At 44.5% G+C, this 24,080-nt stretch overlaps 1 protein-coding gene and 1 long non-coding RNA gene across 3 annotated transcripts in view; one reads left to right on the top strand and one right to left on the bottom strand.

Moving 5' to 3' along the window:
* Positions 1–1,745: 1,745 nt before the first annotated feature.
* MED7 (mediator complex subunit 7) lies at positions 1,746–17,981 on the bottom strand. 2 transcript variants are annotated; one of them, XM_084583843.1, is made up of 4 exons: positions 17,767–17,981; positions 7,551–7,720; positions 5,004–5,359; positions 1,746–2,415 (listed from the first exon to the last, which is right to left on the bottom strand). In XM_084583843.1, the coding sequence occupies exons 2-4, from the start codon at positions 7,669–7,671 to the stop codon at positions 2,239–2,241; spliced, it is 654 nt and encodes a 217-aa protein (XP_084439969.1). In that variant the 5' UTR covers positions 7,672–7,720; positions 17,767–17,981; the 3' UTR covers positions 1,746–2,238. The 2 variants fall into 2 exon arrangements, with proteins under 2 accessions (XP_084439969.1, XP_084439970.1); XM_084583844.1 differs by lacking the exon at positions 17,767–17,981 and adding an exon at positions 17,671–17,738.
* A 301-nt stretch (positions 17,982–18,282) lies between these two features.
* Positions 18,283–24,080, top strand: part of LOC146174656 (uncharacterized) — a 66,440-nt gene continuing 60,642 nt past the window's right edge. Inside the window, exons 1-2 of the long non-coding RNA XR_014701939.1 lie at positions 18,283–18,598; positions 21,178–21,303. This is a non-coding gene — a long non-coding RNA (uncharacterized LOC146174656). The remainder of the gene's footprint in view (positions 18,599–21,177; positions 21,304–24,080) is intronic.

Here is a 24,080-nt window from a genome sequence, read left to right as displayed (position 1 = left end):
AGCAAGTCAGCTGATAGAAAACATTTTGTGTGATACCAGCAGTTTAGTTAACGATGGCTGCAGGCATCTGCAAATGCAGTCACTCCACCCTCTGTAGCTTGCATTTTTGACAGAGGTCAGCACACTCCCTCATGACAGCACTCGTGATATCCACTCACTCACACTTCTAAGTGCACGTGGTTACAAGTGTGAGTGCAAGTTGGTGTTTGTGGGTGAACATGAGTATGAGTGAGAGGCTGTCAGTGGACACAAGTGGTTCTGAAAGGATGCAAGTGGTTTTTAGTGAACGTGAATTGTTTTGAGTGGTTCTGGATTATTATGAGTGGATGATTGTGCACATTCTCTTGGGTAACTGCAGTGAGCTGAAAGAAAGCGTCACTGAATGCATCAGTTGGCATTTGTCTTGAAGCAACTCGGACCACAGGGGACAGCATAGTGAAGGGTTCCAGATGATCTGGACCATCTGGGGTTCTTTAATGTGCACTGACATCACGGCTGCTTTGCGATCTGCCTCTATGAAATGTTGCCACTGCAGCTGGCACGAAACTGGCGCCGGCCTGTGAATGAGAAATATTATGGTGACCAACCATACTTTAATAGACTGGTATAAAGATACTCAGGCTCTTAAGGGTGTCACGCAATAGCATAGGTGACCACCCGACATATAAAGCCCCAAGCCATATGAATATGCCTCCGTGGCATAGATTTTGTGTGCTGGACTTGGCATCCAAGAGCACTGAAAGGATGATTCCTATATATCCACCTTCCCACCTTAAATGAGCAACCAGAGGTGTCACCTCAACTTTTATCGTGCGGTCACATTAAGTCACACAAACCATCAAAGAATCAGCGCTCTGCCATGTAGCTATCACCTACCAGCACCATGCCCATGATTCTTCGCTCCCAATGCAGAAAGTGCCAATACTGAGGCCAGATTTTCTGGATAACAAGGCTGTTAACGCTATCGCAGATTTGTCTGAATAGGTCTGAATACTTAAGATATTATTACGTAACAATATTTACTTAGCATCCATTCAATAATCGTGCGGTTATTATGTGATTACACGGTCATATATAGGTTGGCACAATCACTCATGAGTGCACTCAAATCCACTCTCACACTCACATTTGTGAGTGTAGTGGTCATGATTAGTTGTTAGTGTCAATGGGTGGTTGTGAGCGAACATGAGCGTGAGTGCAAGTTGTGAGTATGAGAGCGAGTGAAGCGCCCCTCAGGTACCAACCAACAATTCTCAGCCCCCCCCCCCTCCCTGAATACAAAGACACAGCTGCAAGAGGTTACTATTAAAACCAGATATTGTACCTATGTTGTACTGTACATCGTATAGACTACACCATGCAGGCCTGGCACAGAATGCTGCTTCAAAATCGTACACATCATGATGATAGTGTGCAAAGGTACTCGCAAGTTCACCTCTTCCTGCTAACCACTCACAAACCATCCCCTGGTTAATCCACCACTACTGTTTCTCAGAATGGAAGCAATGTCATATGTTATATCATCAGCTGCATCAGTGTGCCTATGTCTCGTGCAGAACCAAAGCATCTCCCATAACCCACCAGTTAACCCTACCCTGTGCCATCTGTATCCACCTTACAATTCAGTATAAGGGTACTTCCTAACATCATCTGCTCGCCTCTCTCCCTTGTATATAATCTGCATTTCACCTCTTGCAAGGTAAGCATACATAACAGTGCTCACACACAAAAAAAGAGAACCTATATAAATGGGAAAACATTTATTATGTTTGCATCGCAACTATTGCAAGTTAAGTGTCTTACATGGCAAGACATTCATCTCAACGAGTCAGAGTTCTTACGAAGCAGTGAAACTTCCATCTTTGTAGTCCAGAGTTACCTAGATGAAAATGACATATACTTTAAGTATCGCACAGTTAAATGAACAAATATGCAGCCACTGGCCAAGTTAGTTAAAAACAAAATGGAACTGGAATTTTAGAGGAGCCCCACACCAGTTCCTTATTCACAACAAAAATTGTGAACAAGGTACACCTGTAAACATCAATTCCATCGTTTTTCCTGAGCACAATCTCCAAACGGTTGAAAAAAATTAAGTAATAAAAATGACCAGTTCCTCTTTTTCCAGATCGACAAGCCACTGTCTTCCCACACTTTTCCACGTCTTGGTGGTCACGTTCACAGAGCAGCCACGTCAGAGGCCTCACTCCTGGCAGTTCAAGTGTCACTCAACACCACTCATAGTGCGTCCACAATTGCACACATGATGCTGTCCTGGCTGAGACAATGTCCCTGCACGGGCGACTGGCCCTGGCTGGAACTGGCTGCACCTGTGGCTTGGCTTGGCTGCTGCCACGCAGCACTTGGCTCAGGCTCCGGCAGTACGCTCAGCGTATTCTGCAAGATCTCCCGCACCTGCAGAGCACATGGAACCAATGAACTCTCTCTCAAAGCTCTCAGATCAGCTTCAACAAAGTGTTCTCGTCAATGGATACTTTTCGGGAGGTTATGAATGACGGCACAGCCTAAAAGCAGCCAATAACAGCTGTCATCTATTGTCACCATTATTTTCTGAAAAATGTTTTCTATTGTTGTTTTTGTTTACTGTTATGCTTTGTTTACTCAGACTTTTATGTCTATTACTTTATAATACTGCATCTGTTTTTCCTTGGGCATTACATTGCAAACATCTCGATTTCAGCCAAATGAGATGACAGAGGTAGTGAACATGCAACTTCAAAAACTATGTATCCAGGCATCATGCTGCAAGAGATGAAATGGCAAGTACTAGTCAGCTAGACCTGGATAAACTGCGATGAAGCAAGTCGGCAGCACCAAAGAGCCAAATATGGGGAAAATAGAGAGTCACGAATGCACTCTTGATCTCTAAGCATTTCCCACATATTGTCTACGTTGGAATTGCCAGCTGCATCGTATACACTGCGAGTAGCAAGCAAAAGAACATTTAATACCCATACATTGACGACAACCAGATACGGAGTGTGCCCACCATGCCCAACTCTTTAAGGGCTCATGAAAAGCTGAGCTCGTTAAGAGTGATTGCCACTTTCTTGCTTATGATGTGCTTAGGTCATCATGGGTGTTCTGTGAAGCTATAAGTGGCTTTTGACAAGTCCAACTTATCAAATACATAGTGCCTTCCTATTTAAAACAGATTACAGCGTACATTTCATAATTTGTGCTTTTATTGAAACATAGTTTGTACACTACATGGCAGGAGGTGTACCCTGTTTCTTACACTCTCCCACACTTTCAAACATGGTATTATCCATGCAGCACTTGGGTGCTGGAGAACGTTATCTGTCAAATGATGGCGGTGCAAGTGACTAGGGTGTAGGCTTCATATTCTATTCTTCAAGTGAAGAAGATGGTGATGACGTTTTTACAGCCAGTGAGTCTGAAGTGCAAGACTGCAGTGAGGAGACATTGACCAGTTCCCGCAAATGGTGTCTGATAAACAGCAGTATTCCAGTGAAGCCACCACTCTTTCAGTTCAAGGCTTCTCCAGGACTGATGGTCACCCCAAGCTTAATTCCCTCCTCTCTTCCGCCCTCCCCACAACCACTGCAGCTTTTTGGGGCTTGCTTTGAAGATGAACTGCTTGATGATATCGTAGCTGAGACAAACTGGTATCCCTCTCAGTTGCTGAAGTGGGTAAAAATCCTCACTTCCGAAAATGGTTTCCATATGCCGCTGCATAGTCTTCTACATGAAGTGAGACAGAAACAGCAAAAACGTCCGGAAAGAAACCAGGATTTGGAGCAGGTGGTGCAAAAAGGCCCTCTGCACAGTGCCTTTTGCTTTTGAGCGTTATCACACAGACTGCAGTCTCAGTAGAAAAAAAGAGAATGCAACAGCTATTCAAAGAATACATTGATTACTACAGTTGAGGGCATATATTTGATATTTCTTTATATTACATGAGCCCTGTTAGGGGAATTACACTAGGCAGTGAGGAATGGCGAATAATGCATTATTGCCTGCCGTAAAAATTTTCACAATTTTCCTGTGTTAATGTTATTGTTATGTTAATGGTATGTTATTTTTTTATGACCCACGTCGTAAAAAATCGGCAATTTTCAAACAAAATGTTTTTATAATAGAGCCCTTAAGAGGCTGATTACCAGCGATGTACAGGTCACATGCTCCAGTTTGCTGCTCACATATTGTACATGCACATCGTGAGCAGTGAGCAGTAGTGCTCAGTCAGCACAACACCAACATAATGAGTGAGCGTTACCGTGTGGCTATAAATAAATGATGCTAGCCGGAAATCTACTTTGGAAAATGCAATTCCCATGCTTAAAAATATGAATTTTGTTCTCTTCGAAAGGTACTTATTTGAGATTACATGAGCATGCATCATGACTTCATGACATCATCTCAAAGTGGGTACCGTGGAACCCTTGGGTGGATTGGAGTAGCTTCCTGAAGACCTAATTCCAAGCATGCCTCAATCCTTTCCTTTTAATGTACAAACTATCTCTGTACTGCCATTCCATTAGTTATCGCCAGTCAACATCATCTCAGTCTGAGCATATTTTGAGGGCCCTTAAGTCGGCAGGCATGTAAGGCAGGATCAGACAGAAGCCAAGACACGATGAGGGGTTCCCCCAAAGATATTGAAAACGTTGAGAAACCGTGCTCTAATGAAATATGTTTTCTCGGGGCAAGTAGTATGCACAATCAATGATACTACCAGTCCATGACGAAGTGATTATCTGTGGTCTTGAAGAGAACAACAGTGAGAGTGTAAGTGCTTGGTTATTCTTGATGTCTGTAACTCCAGTTCCACGTAGCACAGCAAAGTTCTTTGTGCAGATTCCTCCATAGCAATATGACTATGCAGCAGAAATTCATCAGCATTAGGCATATTCTGTCTGGATTCTGTTCACATGTTTTCTTTGTGCATTGAATGAGTCAGACAACACAACAGTCTCACAGCCTGTTCCACTGAAGAAGAAGCAAATGAGCAGCCGCACCTTGTCCAGATGTTTGTGGAAGCGGTGGGCTGTGTCGAGCCGCTGCCGCCGTTGCATGTCAAGCAGCACGCGCAACGTCTCTCTGGCTTGGTGGGGTCGAAACTCATTGATGAGGTGGTGCATATGGACGAAGAGCAGGCTCATGTCCTCCTTTTTCTCGAGCCGCTTGGAAGTGTCCGGACAGCGGATGAGCACGTCTACCATGTCCAGGAAGTTGACCAGCAGCGAGTGGTTCAGCTTCTTCAGCTCCTTCTTATGCTCGTAGTTCTGTGGGTAGAGCCGTCGGATGCCCTGGCTCTCCAGAGGGCGGATCACCGGCTCCTCACCGTGGAATGGCACGCCAAACATGGAGTAGCCTGCACCAACAACAACATCCCGCTTTTCACACCGAAAGCTCGACTTCATGACCAAGGCTGCAATAACTGGGTGGGATGTGAAGTCTGACTTTGAACTGACCTTGTGAGTATGGTTCAGCAAAAGCACGCCTAGAGTTAACGAATGTATCTAGCTGTTTGGCTCGACTTATTCGCTACAAAAGAAAGTGTAATATATGGTGTACCATATCCACCTATGAGCCAACGTAGTGACCGCTGTCTACCATGCTGTATATGAACCTTTGACCTTCATACCTTTGCTTTGACCTTGTGTGGCAAGTGTTGGGTGGAATATTCCAAATTAAATAAAGCTGAAACAAGTAAAAGCAAGCTAAACAGAGCTTTTGTTTGACAACTACATTTAACTACATCAAAACCGTAGCATTTTCTTCCTTCTGCATAGTACAATGCACAAGCTATGCTTTCCTCATCTGTCTTGCTGCATATACCTCCTGTCACGCAACCGAGTGCTGATTTCTAATTCCTTGGCTAAAAGTATGTTCAATGGCAGCTTATATTACTTCATGTAGTCTCCTTTTTTCACTAATCATGAACAATAAAATGCCAATAAAGAGCTTTGTGCTGCCACGTATTAACACTAGGCAGCCACACACAGCACTCTCCTCCCACTGCACTGCAATGAAAACAATGCAAACAATCACAGATTCTAGCTTACTCTTGACAAAGCTACACTTAAGCACCATTTGTATGTGAAAACCTCTTCATGGCAAAATTACAACATAACAAAAGAAAATCATCTTCACATTGTGCTAGCTAATCTATGCATGGTTGGAAAATCAAGTAGTAGTTTGCAAGTTTTGCCTATTACACTTTGTGACAGCTGATTCTTAAATGAAACAATAGTGTAACCGTACCTCTGGCACTAGCGTTTCATACCACCTCAGCTGTATGTGATATACACTACCACAGCAGTAAGTGTCTTGTGAAATAACTTTTTCTCAGATACATCTGCATCAATATGCCTAACTTCCAGTCTTCCTAAGGCCAGTGGAAGACAACTGTCTTTTTTATTTTTTCAGAACACACTATGAATGAAACGAATCGCTTTCAAATGCTATTTACTGTGGGCTGGAATCAACATTTTTCAGTTTTTCGTTGCTGCGTGTACTTTCATGACAATGTCAGATGGCACCCTCACACAGTGTGGCACAGTTCAGAACTTGCAAGGGGGGTCAGAGGCTGTTGACCCCCTACTGCTCATTGGTTATGTGTAGGGGTTAGACTTCTCGGTTTAAACCGAAAAACACCGTTAAAGGTATGCGAAAAAATTTTAAGAAGTTTGGTTTAAACCGAAAAAGGTACCTTTTCACACACACTGCGAACTCTCAATGACGGGAGAAAATTACAACAGTATTCCATCCAGTGGATGTGAGACAGTGGGATCGTTGGTTTAAGTACAACGGTTGAGGGTTTTGACGCATTGTTCATGGTATCACGAATGAGGAAAAAATGGCAGCCGTTCTTCCCGACCCTCACAGACATGCCAAGCGTTTGAGAAGGGGCGCTTGTGATGAGGCAGGCACTTTGAGGGGCGAAGGACAGACCTGAGAATTTGCAGCGTAAGTGTATCTAGGAAATCGCGGAGACCAGAGCCCGCCAGTTTCTTTCCACGTGACACTTCATATAGACACAAGGTGAGAGAAGCGCGTTTCTTTTTTAAGTAATTTCGATTTTTATGCAAAAATTTGATCGTAATAAATAATATTTCAGTCACTCCTTTGTCAAACGTGTGAATTTATCTTTTACATATGCGTTTTGTCTTAACGCTAATTTTCATCATGACAATAGCATCTTTTTCCAGGTTTTTAGCCGTATATATAAGAAAGAGTACATTAAATAAAAGTGAATAAAACAATGTGCAAGGAAAAAAAAAAGCCAAAATGTGCACTACGTCACTTTTAACTGTACACGGATGCCTTTATCTCACCGAAAAAAACTGATATTTATTCAGCAGAAAATAAGAATAACCGATAAAAACAGGAAGTTGCGTTTGCAAATAAACACCGAAAAAAGTCAGCTGAATTATCAGAAAATAAAAACCGAAAACTCCAACCCCTAGTTATGTGAAAGACTGCTCATAACATCAGTGTTGTCTTGCCAGTTCAGATTGGGCGTCGATAAAAAAATAAAGGCAGATGAGTTGGAAGTGTACCTTCGTGCAGCGGCCGAGGTGGCGATGGCGCCCGTCCACGCTGCACGTTGTCATCCGTATAGAGCCCGACGTACTGCATCGGAGGCAGCGGCAAGGAGCTCACCTGGGTTGCCTCTCCCATGGCTGTGGCTGCTGCTGCTCCAGGGGCAGAGCTCACAGTGCCCCACTATCTGCAGAGAGAAGAAAAGACACCATCAGCTGCCTCAGGCAATCCAAAATGCAAAGCATAATCCAGGTTCATTTGACTAGTTGCTCATTACTGCCACATCTTTTAATGCAGCAGGTTGGCTCCTTCAAATGAGCAAAGCGGCATGTCGGTTTTCCCCGCCAGTTCAGACTGCATGGTTTTGCAAAAGACAGAAAATGAAAACTAACCAGATAAGGCCATGCAAAGTGTACAGGGTTAAGGCAGGAAAGTATAGAGTGCTGAGGAGAGCACAGAAAGTTGAGCAAGTTGGTTGACATTCATGCCTGAAAAATGCGCGAATTGGAAACAACTATGGAGAATGGACAAGGAAAGTGCCTGTCCTTGTTGTTCTTTCTCCATCCTTGTTTCCAGTTCGCACTTTTTTCAGCCATATACAGTGCTGACCCATTGTCGAAAGAAAACAAAGATGTCTTGGCAGCCTAAACATAAACCAAAATAATATAAGTGGCGGGTGTGCATTGTGGATAGGTTGCGTGCATTGTGATTGAGCATGTGTGCCACTGCATGAACGTGATGAGGTTCCTAGTGAAGACTTCTTTTCATTTTCAATTATCTTCGTACTATCACATTCGATGTCATGGCTTTGGGAGGAGATTGCATGTTCGACCAGCACACCTGTTGCCACAAGCTGCCTGTCAGCACATCACTTCTGCACTGCTTTGATCTTTTTTTCGAAATCGCCCAATTCACAGATGTGCATACACCCACACCCAATGTGAAGAATACTGCACACATCACCCGGGAGTTCCTATGCTATCTTGCTTATCGTGCCCAGGCTTCCACATAAGGACATCCGCGAACCAGATTTTGTAAGACCAAGGTATGCAAACAAGCATTCGCTTACGCTGGGGATACGTGATATCAAAATCTTTGCACTTTCCTCTTGTAGCCGGAGTTGCTGTGGCACCGGAGGAATTGGGCAGTTTTTAACAATCTTGAATAAACACACTGCGATAGCTTGCAAATCAGCTTCAAAGAAATTTTGCTGCACGAAACATGCACTTCTTGATATCAAGAAGTGCAAAAAAGGTAAAATTATCTACTTAACGTCTACAGAAATAGAATCATTCAGTATAAAAGCTGGAACAGCAGAAACAAAGAGAAAATGCTTTTCCTCTTCATTCATAGTATAGATGGAAATTACTAGGAACAAAAACTGCCTGTAGTTGTCAGTTGCCTTTTAAGAGAAAAACAGACCTTGAAAGAAGATGTAATGCAGCTAACAAATATAGTTCAGAGGTTGGATGAATTCAAGCTACACGTTGAAAAATCAACGCTTGCCAGGCATAGTGACAGAAAGTAAAGGCAAACACATTTTTCTGCGCTGTTCTTGGAAATCATTGGCATTCCAATGCTCATCTCTGCAAAGCAAATATTTTTAAGCTGGTTTCACTAACACAGAAAATATTGTTACGGACGAAGGAGGAAGAAGAGGGCAGTGGCGCGGGCAGGAGCGTGCGCGCTAGGCCCGCACACAGATTCATTAAACGTCATCTTAAGACCATCAAGCATCTTCTCTCCGTCCTCTGTTCTCCTGTTGTCATCGCTTTTCGCCACGTAACATTTGGTTGGAGGTGCGGCGTACGTCATCCCTATCCTCGCCTTGGGGCATCGACGCCATCTGTAAGCTGGGACCCTTGACCGAAGGCTCAGGGACATCGCTGAGCAACTTTGCCCCAGCCCTTCAAGCCTAGACCCGACCAACTACCACCGCCCAGCCCCCAGCCAGCCCGGACCTGAAGGCAAGGAGAACAGACAGACTAATCAGAACCGAGACGAAGGACCCGAAACACCCGAATGACCCGAAGCAAACGATGGACACGAACACGCAACCACCCCGCAAGCTGCCCGATGTGACCTCAAGCCATCGGTCCCATGGACTCTGGTGATGGATGGTTGACAGCTCCAGGGGAGGCGGATCACCCACGCATCAGACATTGTACCGGCAAGCCATTCTAGTCTTCTTCCTCTTCTTCAAGCATCCAGACACGGCCATCATCATGCCATGGAATCATCATCGGTAAACTTCCTCGTCTACGATCGGGACAATCGCTCGGTGGCCCCGGGTCATGTTACGGACGAAGGAGGAAGACGAGGGCAGTGGCGCGGGCAGGAGCGCGCGCGCTAGGCCCGCACACAGATTCATTAAACGTTATCTCACGACCATCAAGCATCTTCTCTCTGTTCTCCTGTTGTTATTGCTTGCCGCCACATAACAATATTACTGATAAAAAATAATACTCCTCAACTCAAAGTACGCTGACGCACAAAAAAAAAAAAAAAAAAAAAGAAAACATGTTGTGACTATGCCCCACTGCATCCCATTCCTCCGGAGTCACTAAATTGATAAATATGATCATATTCTAATGGGACAGATCTGTAGAGGTGGCCTTTTGCGAGTGTTCTGCTATATCTGCTATAATTTACACCCTATAGTTACAAATAACAATCAAAGATTGCTCCTTGGAACTTCTGGCAAACGATTACGGTGACAATTCCCCGAGCATTCTTAGCTGCCTTTTTTCTACTGACATAAACTGGGACATGTGGGTGTGCCGCCTCAATAGTATCCACATAATGAGAGGGCAGAAAAGCAAAGGCAAGCGAAAGAGTGAGCTATGAAAAATAATAGGTGCAATGTCAAGACACAGGAAGCGTGCCAGGGTACAAACGCAAGTTAATGACATTCTAGTCGAAATCAAGAAGAAATGGGCATGGACAGAGCATGAAATGCGAAGGAAAAAAATTTATGATCATTAAGGGCAACAAACTAGATAGAGCACAAGTGCAGCAGGGGGTGGCAGACAGCTAGATGGGCAGATGAGGTTAAGAAGTTCGCAGGAATAAATGACCAGGGCTAACATAGCACTGGACTAATTAGAGAAATATGGTAGAGGTTTTTGTTCTGCAGCTGACATAGGCTGCTGCTGGCCAGTCGCCCGCAGATATTGCGCGCCTTTTCAAAGCTTCCAAAGCACCTCCCAACTTGTTATATCATGCAGTCCAAGAAGTCACCCATTAGAACTCTTTAGGTATCTGAAGCATTCCTAAGTGGTGAATTTTGGTGAAGGGCCTGAAGAGAGCTGTGTGCAACTTATCTTTGTGGACTGTCTTGCAAATTGCCTTTGTTTTGTCATTTTTCTGGCTTTTAAGATAAAACATTTAAATGATGTTCAAGACAATGCCAGAAAGCCAGGTTTCTGCTTTGATAATGAAGATGTTAAGCAACTAGCCCAAAATATAAATTATTGCCGTATACGCTGGGAAGCACTATTTTCTGACTATGGTTTGCTCATCACAGGTTATGTGGATCATGATGACGATGAAGCAAACGAGTGACGGTTATAACGCATGCACTACAGCAGGGGCTCTCAAACTGAGTTCCACATAACCCAGAAGTTCCATGAGCTCCATTTGACTGTGGCTCCCTTCTCTCCATGCTATGTGCGGACTAGGCACAGTGTCTAGTTCACAGAAACCAATTGTGAAGCATTTATTCAGCTTTTCTTATCCTATCTCAATTCCTCAGTTTCGCGCCGTCACCTCATCCTGTCAGACAGCGGCGTTGACCAAGCGTGCGAGACAAAATGTTGGTCTTGTGACAAGTTTTCTGCATTTTTGTTTTTGATTTACAGGTCTGTGCATGATTGAGAGATGAGCACTTATTAAAAAGCTGATTGCCAAATATAAGAAAACAAACAAAGCAGGAAAACCCACCAGGATGGGCCCATTCGCAAGCAAAATCACCTGATTTTGATTACCAGGGGAGGGGGTTCCCTGGCACATATTGATGGACGTTGGGTTTCCTGAGGCAAAAAAAAAAGTTCAGAAACCCTGCAATAGAACCTTGCTATGTGGGTAATCTGAGAGCAATACATAGGTAAGGTTGCCTTTTTTTTTTTTACATTAATTAAAACTATGAAAAATGGGAGGAGGGGGGAAGGTGCTATTGCATTTCCATTTCTTCAAAATATTATATTATAAAGTGTTGACCTGAAGGGCAACTCCGGATGCTTTTTTACATTTGTATATTCTGGTAAAAATTTGAGTGTAGGTTCTTCTTTGTCCTGAATTTTACAGAACTTGGGCATCATGCGGTAATCCATTCGCGCTCAACACAAATTTTAAATGTGCATTTTTCGTGGCTTCAGTTGAGGCAATTTCTGCGGGCAACACAGTGTTCCTGACGTCATAAACATTATACTGGCGTTACTGTCCATTTCCCGCGTGATTATGAAATTGTGAGGCTTGTACTGGCCTATCTCAGATATATTATGTAGTGCATATTGACTTCCACACTTTATTTCCACCATCCAATGCACATGCGAGTGTTTTTCTTATGGTATATTGCGAGTGATGTCACCATTTAGTCAACTGGGACGAACGTTACTAGAACATGCAGTTTCGGTTTTGACTTGCTGTTTTTCCTTTTTAAAAATAGTTCTAATTGGAATTTTGAAAAATGGTTTTGTGTGGTGGAGTTAGGGCATGCCAAGCAATGTAATGCAATCAAAAACACAAAATGATGAAAAAACCACCAGAGCTGCCCTTTAAGCACTTATTTTGTTCTCACACACGCGTTCCATTACACAATAAAGCAGTCAGGACAGAAGACCTGCATGTAATATTTTCCAAAAAACTTTTTTTGCATTCATTACAAACTGCCTCTACTGTTACTAGTCCATATATATCTCATATATACCCTGAGACAACAATATTAGTGCGAAAGCACTCACCAACCAAAACTCTTATCCTACTTTTCTTGTTTGTGCCGTTGCTCTGATTGGCTAAGCTTTTTCTCGAGACCACAACCATGTGGCCTCGTGCAGGTAATTCAAACTAAGACCAGAGGCTCCAACGCGCAAGTCTCTCCAACAGGTTTTTTAAGTCTGCCAGCCAACGGAGAGTGATGCAGGGATGGAAGCAGGCTCGAGCATTTTGGAGCAGCTTTGGGAGCAGTAATAAAGCCATTTCGGAGCAGCTTTGGAGCAACGAAAAGAGTTTTGGAGCATTTGAATTATGTTTGGAGCATGTTTCTAAGGCATACTCCTTTGATAATTGACGTTTTTTTAGTTTTGAAATATAGAATCTCCCATCTGATTCCTTTTTATGCAAGTTCAATGCCTTTCCAACTATGCACTCCTCTCCGACAAGACAAACGACCAAAGCATGTAAAGATATATAATGGAGGCTGACCTTAGCAACAACATGGAAAAGACTAGCAGCAAACAGAACGCTTGCTGGTGCACTTCATAACTGAACACCCAGTATGGCCTGAAGTGTTTGCCTATTATGACTTGAGTCAAATGTCGAGTCTATAATTAAGATGCTCTAAAGTAGTAGCACTAATTTGGAGCTCAGATTAACGGGCACAACATTTCCATTCTCTATCTTGTGCATATCCTTTCTGATCTCACCCCTATGCCGATAAATTCCTGATGAGCACTGGACAGTAGTGCCTTTAGGAAAGATAGATGGCACTGAAGGGTAACCTTCATCCTTCAGCTTTCTTTTACTGCACTGCCTGTTGCCAATAGTTCATTAGCCTTTCCAGATACATTATATCTTTGCCCCTGGTGCTGTGACCTTGCTCCTGTGTCCTGTTAAGTTCGATGGCAGAACATCAAGGCAGCTAGTTTGGAGCAGTTTTGGAGCAATATTGTATTTTGGAGCAGGATGGAGCAGGGAAAGCAGTTTGGAGCAGACTGGAGCAATTGGAGTAGCGCTTCCACCCCTGGTGATGGAATCTATGACTGACTCTGGCCTCTTGTAAGGCTCTCTCTCTCTCACACACACACACACACACACAAAAGAAAAAAAGTTAAAACAAACAGAAACACATCCATGCGGATTCGATCCGGTCGAGTTTGAACTCGGGTACTCAGGTTCAGTAAGCAACAGTCTTAACCCACAGGTGCCTTTGCTAGTTGTAGCCAGGTTAAACAAGGTTAAACATCCATCGTATGACGGAGAAGCACCAAGACGATGCCCCAATCTAGTGGCCTCTAGGATATCCTAGTGGCTTCTGCAGTCAAGAACGCCATCGCAATGAAGCTGACTGCGAAGGCCACTATTCAGCCTCTGCCATTTGACGTGGCAGCTACAAGGTGGCATCACGTGTACAGCTGAAGCTGCACCTTCTTGTGCTTTCCCACCATACTCGGTTTAACAGCGATAACTACAGTCAATTTTTTCTAAGCGTCATAAAAAAACAGCTTAAGAAAATGAAATTTGGCCCATTGACAGCAATGTGCATATACTGATTAAGTTTGCTGGCAACTTTATAAAAATGCAAATGACAGTCCTGAAGTCGACTGAAGCCTTGAAGGCCCTTTTAAAATGATTGTAGAGTTATTAATAGTTTCCACGTGGTATCTCAGTTCAGCTGTGTGCAATGTCAAAATGAATCACAAAAAAGGAAGTTTTCAAGTAGAAACTGTTTGTTTCTTCCAAATCATAACTCTCTCTCTGGGTGGAAAATTCAGGAAGAATTGGCACTTTGTGTTTTTGTTTCCTAAAACAATGCAGCACACATATAGACCGGCTAAGATTTTTGCCGATATGAGCCTGTTTATGTCATCCTGGTGACTGCTCTAACCTTTTAGGGAATCCGAATGACACTCTCATAGATAATCTACTGTCAAGCTTTCATGTGCATTTCTCTCCCGAAAACATTAAAAAATATTGTTGATAACAGTAATAGAGTTTGTTGCAGCAAGGGCAAAAACATTTTCAAAGTACAATGATAACAACATAGAAATTACATTTGGGAAAGGTAGGTGGATAGGGAGAGTTCAGTTGAGAGCATTAGTATTGGCCAGTTACAGTTAGCATGACATCGGATAGACTTGAAAGGAATACTTGTTGCCAGTAAGCGTAAAGGAGAGCACAAAACAGGTCTAAATGATAGTTATGATTCGCATTCTAAAGCCACTACATTTCCAGTGAAATATTTTCTGATGATGCTGCCTAAAAAGTATTCCTAAAGATTAAACACTGATGCATAGGTTATTCCATCCCCCAATTGACAGCAGAAAAAAATGTGTTGCATAACAAAACGAGCATTCCAATATTTCCCAACCAGCATATTTCGACATTTCGCATACTTTTGCCCTAATATAAATGCCACATTGTACATGCATTCAACAATGCACTTCAACTGGCATTACCAAATGGAATAAACTGGAATTAATATGAAAAACCTAATTCCAATTATTGATGATTGAGTGAGAGCAGAAGCCGATTGAGCCCAACTGTACTTGTCAATGGGAATGAACTGGGCCATATGGGTAATTATTGCCTCCAGTTGGTTGTAAACGAGTCATGACTGAATCAAATTGAGTTTTGCTGGGGTGGAATAATATAGCGATTCTATTCCATCGAAAACGATTCCATGCTGTCACACTCTCTGCGATTGATTGGCCAAATTTTGAATATGTGGATAATGAGGTTGCATTGTACAACGTCACAGGAATTTATTATACATCTTACTGCTACTAACTTAGAAAATTATTTTTCTTCAACAATAAACTCGTTTTATAGGCATTGGTAAAAAAAATTAAAAATACAAGACAAAGCGTTTGGGCGTGCCTGTTACTATCTCGTGGGCTTTTTTCGTAAAAAGTCACGCCTTCACGTCATGATACGCAATTTTGACGTCATCACCAATGGAATGGATTCGATTTATAGTAGTATTCCACCCCTGAACTCACAAATTGGAACCGTTCGGCAAAAACAATTGATTTTGCCAACAAGTCCAACTGGGTCTGCCTAAAGGCCCAACTCCAACGACATATCCTGGGCGTAGTGCCGTGCCACAGTGGTCGTCACAAGCGGTGCGCATCTCCATGGGACTCGGCGCTGGTGCCGTTGGCGCTCACTGCTGATGCTTGTACTCGTGCTGGTGCGTTGTTGCAGTTTTAATATTCACTCGATGATTTCTGCTTCTTAAAGCATTAGGAGACGTTATTTAGACATGGAACTTAATTACAGTTTACACTTTCTACTTCTGCACAAATAAATGGACATCTTCCACATTTTCCTCGGCTTTTCAATACAGCCTGCAACGCCATCGACGCCACATCAATTTGTCCCGTTTTCTGCGACAGTAGCTGAGACAAGTCTTTTGAGTTTTGTTCCTCCATGTCTGAGATCAACCGATGGGCGGCGAAGGGTTTTGCCGGGGTGGTGCAGTGGTGCAGTGGTAAGACGCCCGGCTACTGTCCGGAGAGCCCGGGTTCGAACTCCACCTCGGCGGCTGCGTTTCGATGGAGGCGAAACGAAGAAGCGTCCGTGTGCTGTGTGATGTCAGCGCACGTTAAAGATCCCCAGGTGGTCGAAATTACTCCGTAGCCCTCCACTATGGCTCCTCTTTCTCTCTATCCACTTTCACTCCCACCTTCCTCCCTACCCTTTTCGCGTGGTTCAGGTGTCCACAGAAACAAGTGTGACAGATACTGCGCCTTTCCCTTCCTGTGAACCAACTATATTATATCAAGGCCACGTGCGACCATGCAAAACGATGACAAAAAAAAAAAAAGTAAAAAAAAAAAAAAGCAGGCAAAGACTCAGCGCGAGCGAAAATTGTTGTTGTTGTTGTAGTGGTTATTTATTGTATGTACAAAAGGAAAGAAAAGATGTTTGCCAGCCCCGGTATCTGCTATAAAATTCCCAATACAGAGGTCGTGGCCACCCTGTCCTCTCATTGGTGTACGGCGCCAAGACGTGCGCCAATGAGAGACCTACGCGGGTGAGCAGCTCGGCGCCTGTGTGAACGCTGATGCCGAAATCTAGCACGGACAGATCTCGGCGCTCCGCTCGAGTTTGCTGGCGTCTCGTACCGTGCGCATGCTCAAACCGGTTTCTGCATACGCCAACAGCGCCGATGCCCAGGATATGTCGTTGGAGTTGGGCCTTAACTGCATCCAAAATATCCATGTGAACATTTGCATATTTGACAAACATGACAAAATTAATATGATTTTTATATCGAGCTTTCTGCTAAATTGTAAATCATTTGTGCTTTTTCTGCAGTGAAAATTAAATGAAATAACTGCGCTGAACTGACAGGCATCAAATATATAAGTGAGAGCAAATGTGTTCTATGAATATGTTCAGGTTATGTTAGCAGTGTCTGATATTTATGTCCCTCGAGTGTGATGCACAGCTGTTTGCTTTGCTTAATTTCTATGAAAGTATGTAGTTGTCATAATTTGCACTCCTTCATAAAAATGTTGGTAGAGTGCCATTCACGCAAATCGGGCTTTTCTGCACCTCAATATCGCTAGTACTGAGGTACGTTTTGTAAACGTCTCTTGGTGCAATATTACCTCCATGAATCCTTATGGCTGGAATTGGGTGAGTGGGAATTCCTCCAACCGGTCCAACTGTGTACTAGATTACGACTGCAAATTTTCCAATTGGGAAATTCTAAATTAGCGTCAACTGCTTTTTTTGACAGGACCGACTTCCAAATTCGACTTATTAACCAAAGTGTAACAGCTAGGGTTTCATGTTCCAATTTGTTTTCCTTCATAGGCTTTTCGTTCACAAAAGCTAGATGAGTACTAAATGCACGCTGTAAAGAAAGAGAAAAAACGTGAGCAACACAGAAACGGTCATAATATGTGAAGTTTAGTCACTTGGTTTTAGCCGGTTTGAGCACCGAACATGGGAACTTAATGCCGTAGCGACTAGAAGTGCGCTATCCCATTTGCCGTACGGTCATAGCTAACGTATGCAGTGCAGCATGGTACCACTCAACTGTTTCTAGTACTCGACAAGCATTCTGAAGTCTACATGGGACCAAACAACGATCTTCAAGAAAGCAGAAAAGAACAAAACCGCACGGCTTCTCTCTTTCTGAGCCATTCAAGAAAACAAAGAATACGGAAAAAAACTTCTTGTGCTCACTTCTTCGCCCCAACAAAGTATTTTCTGCAGCTGCAACCACAAACAACCTGTCTTTCGACGCGATCTGACGTTCACAAACAGAGCGTTGTTCCTTACCTGTGCGGAGAGGACGCCTCGGTCGGCAAAAGTTCGCTTAGAAGAAAAGACGCAGCCAATTTACTCGGACGCCAAATGCTAATGACACCGCAACTACCTGCAGTGCTGTTAAAACACAGTTCCACAGCAATCACGATATTTAAGGCTCTACGCTTGCAGCATCTACGACATCGTTCTCCGATCCGATGCGGTACTGTCGCGGCTTGGCTTGATCTGGCTTGCTTTGGCTTAACTCGATTAATTTTGATGTCTACTGCGATCCGAAACATAACCATAACAGTGAAACCAGCTGAAAGCAAAATAGAAATATTTTGCATGTGGCAAAAAATATATCTTGTTGAATGTTTTTGAAATTTTGAAGCTATTGAGGGGGTATTTATTGGTTTTTAATTTTTGTTTAATCCTCAGGTCGACAAGCTGCAGTAAGCTGTAAGCATTTTGTCGTTTGTACATTGACCTTGGTTTTTATGTGAACAGTAAAAAGTTTGGTTGGTTTGGTTTGGTCTTTATGGTTTTGTTTAGCCGTAAGTTAAAAACTCGGTTTGCGTGGCTCGAAGCTACGCGGACTCCCCGTTGGTCTGCATGCGTGTGTGTGCAGCGTGGTGTGCAGTGAAAACTTCGAGAGTTTTCGCAGTATCTGTTTACATAGCCTCCTATGTAAACAGATACTGCGAAACAGATGTGAGGCTATGCTGTTTACCACTATGCCCAATGCCCTCGTGCGCAGTAAACTGTCACGTGCGCCGCTCACTTCGGCGAACATTCGTGCGCAGCGAGACTGACAGCCACGACGATGACGTGATGTGGCTTCCAACTCTTGGTAAATAGCGCGGTGAGAAGGTTGTCCAGAGAATTTGAGCGTCACCCGAAAGACATCAGCAAAATGAGGAAAACATGGCATGTGACGCGCAGTTAAAAGAGCGCGAATACAGAAGTGCCGTAAGCTTTGTCTTGATCCTGGCCTCAGCTTTGCACTGGCGGCAACCTGGCTCTTTTCTTCATGGTTTTCCTGCTTTTTGTGTGTTTCAGCGTGAGCAGTCATCGCAAAGAATGTTACGTCGTTGACATATTTGGCTCTTGTTAGTGTAGTGGTGGGATGATCGCGTTGGCAGGCTTTGGACTACGGTGAACTACTGTAGCTGGTCCTACCATCCTAGCTCAGACACGTGCTAGCGGACGGAGGCGCGACAAAGAAGCAACTCTCCTGACCGGGAGCCAAAAGAAACCTTTCTCTCCTTCCCCAGATAAGTTTCTTTCGGCGCTCCACACTGTAAACCACTACACTTTCCAAACGAACTTTAACAATTCGCACTAGTGGATATTACTTGACGCTGGCCTGTTGTGTCAAAGGTTCAGTCTGAGAGGAAGCGTCACTTGCCTGAGTGTCCCTGGTCAGTACAATTACGACTCTCACCCATACCTCTTCCCCTTCTTCAAGATCTTTCAGATGACTGACTGCATGTCTTTTGTCGAAATGCTTCTTCTGTAGCTGGCGTGTCTGCAAATTCTTTCGGTGGAAAGTGAGACTGTGAGAAAGGTTTCAGGGTACGGTCCATGCTGACAGTTCGATTGCAGGAACCTCATTCGTTCTGGCTGGTGCAGCGCTGTTAGCATCCTAGCTTTCAGTTTTATTGTACTGCAAACTACATAAATATGAACTTTCAGCATAGAAAGCTTGTTTCAGTCATTCTAACTAAATTGAGCTGCATGTGAATGCATGATCCTGAGCCTAATTATGCCGCTTCCGGACATCTTCCGCCACACCTGCTCTAATTATTTTACAATGGAAGTGAGTTCAAATTGAGTCACTCAAGAGTAAGCAGCGTACTTGAGATGTGCATGACAACGCCAAACTCATCAATAGAGGAAAGTAGGAACACGCAGCGCACAACAAAACACTTTGTTGCCAGAGGCGCAGCCATTCCGTACTGAAACTGTACTGTGCTGTGAAATGGTGACACAGAGCTTGCGCTCCTGCTTCAGCCTCACAGCGCGAAAGAAACAAAGTGGTCACACTTGTTACAAAATGAACCTTTGACAGATGGCCACCTGTTTATTCATCTTGGCTTTCCCTAACTGAAGTCCTTCAATTGAGGTGTGCTTGGGAGTGCTAACATCGCAATGTAATAGCGCAGCTATATGTCTATTTTTAAATTTATCAGCCGAAGTGACACTGAGAAAAAATACAACTGAATCGATCTTTTAAACATTCTTCAGAACTATTGCGCAGTGAAATTTGCACTAGTGTTGGTAATATGAAATCTCGCTCAATTTCCGTTGTAGAACTGCAAGTAGATTATACCCTCTAGCATAGCGGTTTCGAGGTGTTGATGAAAAGTTCACCAGAGGTCACAAAATACTCGTTTCAATTCAGCCTAAAGGATCAACATTGGTCGGAACTTATGCACAGGATAATTAGCAGTAATGTTAAAGATACAAAATTTCACTTTTTTTTTTTTTTTTTAATGAAACAGTGCAGTTAAATTTTAAGCGCATCAAAAAAAAAGTATGCTGATGAAGATGGCTGCAGTCAAATGTTCATCTAGCATGGTTTCCATTTCTTGAAAACTGTGTATTTGCATTTCTTAGGTTATTTCTCATTACCAGCATCCTGCTACAAACACAAGGAAGCTGCTACACATTAATTTTCTTCTCCTACACAGACTAATCCAAAGTGCTCTTTACTGTTTGCAGCACTGAATTGTTGAAATATTATGAGCCCTGTATACACAGATTCAGAGTCTGGTTGGGTTTGCCTGTCGAGTAAAAAGCAGTTGTCGGGTTTATATACATACAATTGGATCGAGTAAAGTAAAAGGTGGAGCAAGTCGAGTTAACTTGCCTGCAAGAGGTAGGTTAATTTGCTTTACACGCTTGTCCAAAATCATGTGGAGGCTTTCGAGTCAGGTAGTCGAATTATGAGGAGGAGCTCCTCCTCCTCTAATTATGGGGAACTCTAGGATCAAAAAGCTCCTGACGTGGCTAGGAGCAACACTAAAATTGAATGCTTGCTAGCCCTCATCAGCAAAAAAAAAAACAACAGTAAGCGAAGCTTTTGACAGTAAAAGGCGTCAGAATCAAACATGAACAGGAAGCTTACACAATGACAGCAAATCTTGATACATACATACATACATGAACTTTATTGCGAGAAATATACATGCAAAAAAAATAGCGCCAAAAAATAGATGCTAGGCACCACTACTATACTTGCTCTCTAGAAGTGAGTTCGTGCAAGCACCGTCTGGGTCGAGTTAACTGTGACCTCGCTTTCCCGAAACTGCCTCTGTGCAAGGCTGTTGAGTCCCATGTATGGTTGGCCTGTGCTTGAATCTCCCCCCCCCCCCCCCCCTTCCCCCAACAGTCTTGCCAAGTGGCAGTCTGTACGAAGCCAGATGTGCTTTTGTGCAGGATTGGCGACTTCTTGTGATATGGAAGAGCCGGGCCTTTTCCCTGACTGGAATTGGAGCAGGTCTCTCATGAGCCCACTGGCCAGCACACCAACGGTGAGGCAGCGTCAGTGAGCAGCCCTGTCAGGTGAGTGACCATGGGTCAAAGTTTTGCTGCAAGTCTTCGACCAAGTCTCTTTTCAGGATCACACATGTATCACATTGCTTTTGGAAGTTCATTGCTCTACTGTGGTAGAACATTCCTTTCTGCTCTTCCAAAACATCATCCACCAAGGTGCTTTTTTGTCTGTCTGACGGAGCGATCGCAGTAATAGGGTCAGTGCTAAGGCATTTGGAAACCATAGGAGTGAATTGCATCCATCTCAACAGCTGATGTGGAACTGGGGCTTTGTCCTGGTGAAGCAGGACTGTTTTCTAAAGCATCCCTTGCCATTTTTTCTTAAAGGGGCGATGACAGGGTCATTCGATGTATTGCCGTTTTATACTTCTATGAATAATATACAGGTTTGTGATTCTACTCGCGAAGTTTCACTACCTAATGCGTGGCGCATATTACAAAAAAATGGTGTAGAAATTGGAATCTGGAAGCTCCTCCCACCAAGAGCGACCGCCATTTTGGAATGCTTGTGTGACATCACAGAGGACACGCGGCGGAGTGTCGTCTGCAGTGCAGGCTGCAATAGCAAAGAACACGTCTTTGGGTGGAGCGGTGCAATCTCATAGGTCACGTCGGTCACTGGGCGTAGTACATGGTAAGGACCTGTGGATGGATGGATGGAAACAACTTTATTTAATAAAAGAAAAAAAAAAGTCTTCCAGGGTGGTCCCCTACTAGTCCAGGAGTCCACGGGCTTTTGCTTCACATAGAGCCCGATCTACCAGCCATTTCTGACCGGCGGGTTGAGCTGTCCGCAAAGCAGCTCAACCTGCCGGTCAGAAATGGCTGGTAGTGGGGCAGAAGGTTTTGACACAACCCCACACGACAGCACGGAAGCCAGAGCAACACCAGAGATCCGGGAGGATAGTGCACATCGCGGTGGTGAGCGTCGTAGCGGCGTTTTTGAGCTTCTTGAGAGATGGTGAGATTGTGACGAGCAATCTGGCGAGCAGCGTCGGCTCGGGCGATGGTATCGCGGGCATAGGTTGTGACGGGGCCAACGGCGGGAAGCAAAGTGTCGAAAGGCAGTAAGGGGTCTCTTCCAAAGAGAAGATAGATGGAGAGTGCCCAGCAGTGTCACGCGAAGAGTTATATGCAAAGGTGACAAATGGCAGACTAATATCCCAGTCGTGATGACTGTCGGATACGTACATTGCGAGCATGTCGGTGAGTGTGCGGTTAATACGCTCCGTAAGGCCGTTCGTCTGAGGGTGATACGCAGTGGTGAACTTGTGCCGAACGGAGCAAGAACGAAGTATTTCCTCAACAACTCGGGCGAGGAAACAGAGGCCACGGTCGGTAAGTAGTTGACGGGGAGCACCATGGTGAAGTATGGCGTCGTACAAAAGGAAGTCAGCAACGTCTGTGGCGCAGCTGGTCGGAATGGCGCGAGTGATCACGTACCGCGTGGCATAGGACACCGATCCATTTGTTTCCTGACAAGGACTCGGGGAAGGGCCCTGGGAGGTCAAGGCCAACACGAGAAAATGGCTCAGTCAGGATAGCAATCGGCTGCAGGTGTCCAGGTAGTAGCACAGGGGGTTTCTTCCTGCGTTGACAGAGGTTGCAAGCGGCTACATAACATTGGACAGAGCGGTAGAGTCCAGGCCAGAAGAAACGCCGGCGCATGCATTCGTATGTGTGTGAGAGGCCAAGATGACCAGCTGTAGGGGCGTCGTGCATTTGTTCGAGAATGGCAGAGCGTAGGTGTTGAGGAACGACCAGCAAGTGCTCAGCGCCATCAGGTCGCATTTTGTGGCGGTATAGCGTATTCCCATGAAGGAAGAACAGGGCGAGGGAAGAGTCATGGCTGTGTGTGCGGAGGCGGTCGACAAGAGAACTGAGGGTTGGGTCCAAGCGCTGTTCGTTGGCTATGCGGGAAAATTCCGATATAGAGAAGACACAGGGGTCCGACTTATGGTCAGTAGAGGAAGGGGGATCGACGGGATAATGGGACAGACAGTCTGCATCCTGGTGGAGCCGACCGGATTTGTATACAACGGAAAAGGTATACTCCTGCAAGCGCAGTGCCCAGCGGCCGAGGTGGCCAGCAGGATCCTTGAGGAAAGAGAGCCAACATAAGGCGTGGTGATCGGTAATTACAGTGAAGGGTCGGCCAGACAAGTTGGGTCTGAATTTTCCAACGTCCCAAACGAGAGCCAGGCACTCCCGTTCCGTAACAGAATAGTTCTGTTCCGCTGATGACAGGAGACGACTGGCGTAGGCAATCACGCAGTGTTGGCCGCATTGTCGCTGTACAAGAATGGCACCAATCCCATGGCCACTGGCGTCGGTGCGAAGTTTCGTCGGGGCAGACGGGTTGAAATGGGCCAACACAGAAGTATTGGTGAGAACAGTGATGAGGGTGGAGAATGCGTTAGCCTGATCTGGTCCCCATGAGAAAGGAACGCCTTTCTTCAGCAAATTGGTGAGAGGACGAGCAACAGTGGCAAAGTTTGGGACGAACCAGCGAAAATAAAAGCACAGCCCTATAAAGCTGCGGACATCACGGGGTGAACAGGGAGATGGAAAAACACTGACAGCGCGAACATTGTCGGGATCGGGTTGCACCCCGGTGGCATTCACCAAATGGCCAAGCACTTTATGTTCGCGGCGACCAAAACTGCACTTCTTTGAGTTCAGTTGAAGTCCAGCACGGCGCAAAAGTGCCAAGATGGAAGAAAGGCGACGAAGATGGCTTTCGAACGAGGGCGAGAAGACAATCACGTCATCCAAGTAACATAGAC

Source organism: Amblyomma maculatum, chromosome 11 (assembly GCF_055883805.1).
Source record: "Amblyomma maculatum isolate TAMU_Amacu chromosome 11, ASM5588380v1, whole genome shotgun sequence".
Classification (NCBI taxonomy): Eukaryota; Metazoa; Arthropoda; class Arachnida; order Ixodida; family Ixodidae; genus Amblyomma; species Amblyomma maculatum.
This window is presented reverse-complemented; position numbering and strand designations above follow the sequence as displayed.

Coding starts and splice junctions, on each gene's coding strand:
- MED7 (XM_084583843.1), bottom strand. CDS start 7,671: ATGGGAGAGGCAACCCAGGTGAGCTCCTTGCCGCTGCCTCCGATGCAG. Junction 5,360..7,550: donor ACCTCGGCCGCTGCACGAAG/GTACACTTCCAA, acceptor TTGTTGGTGCAG/GCTACTCCATGTTTGGCGTG. Junction 2,416..5,003: donor TCCACAAACATCTGGACAAG/GTGCGGCTGCTC, acceptor TGTGCTCTGCAG/GTGCGGGAGATCTTGCAGAA.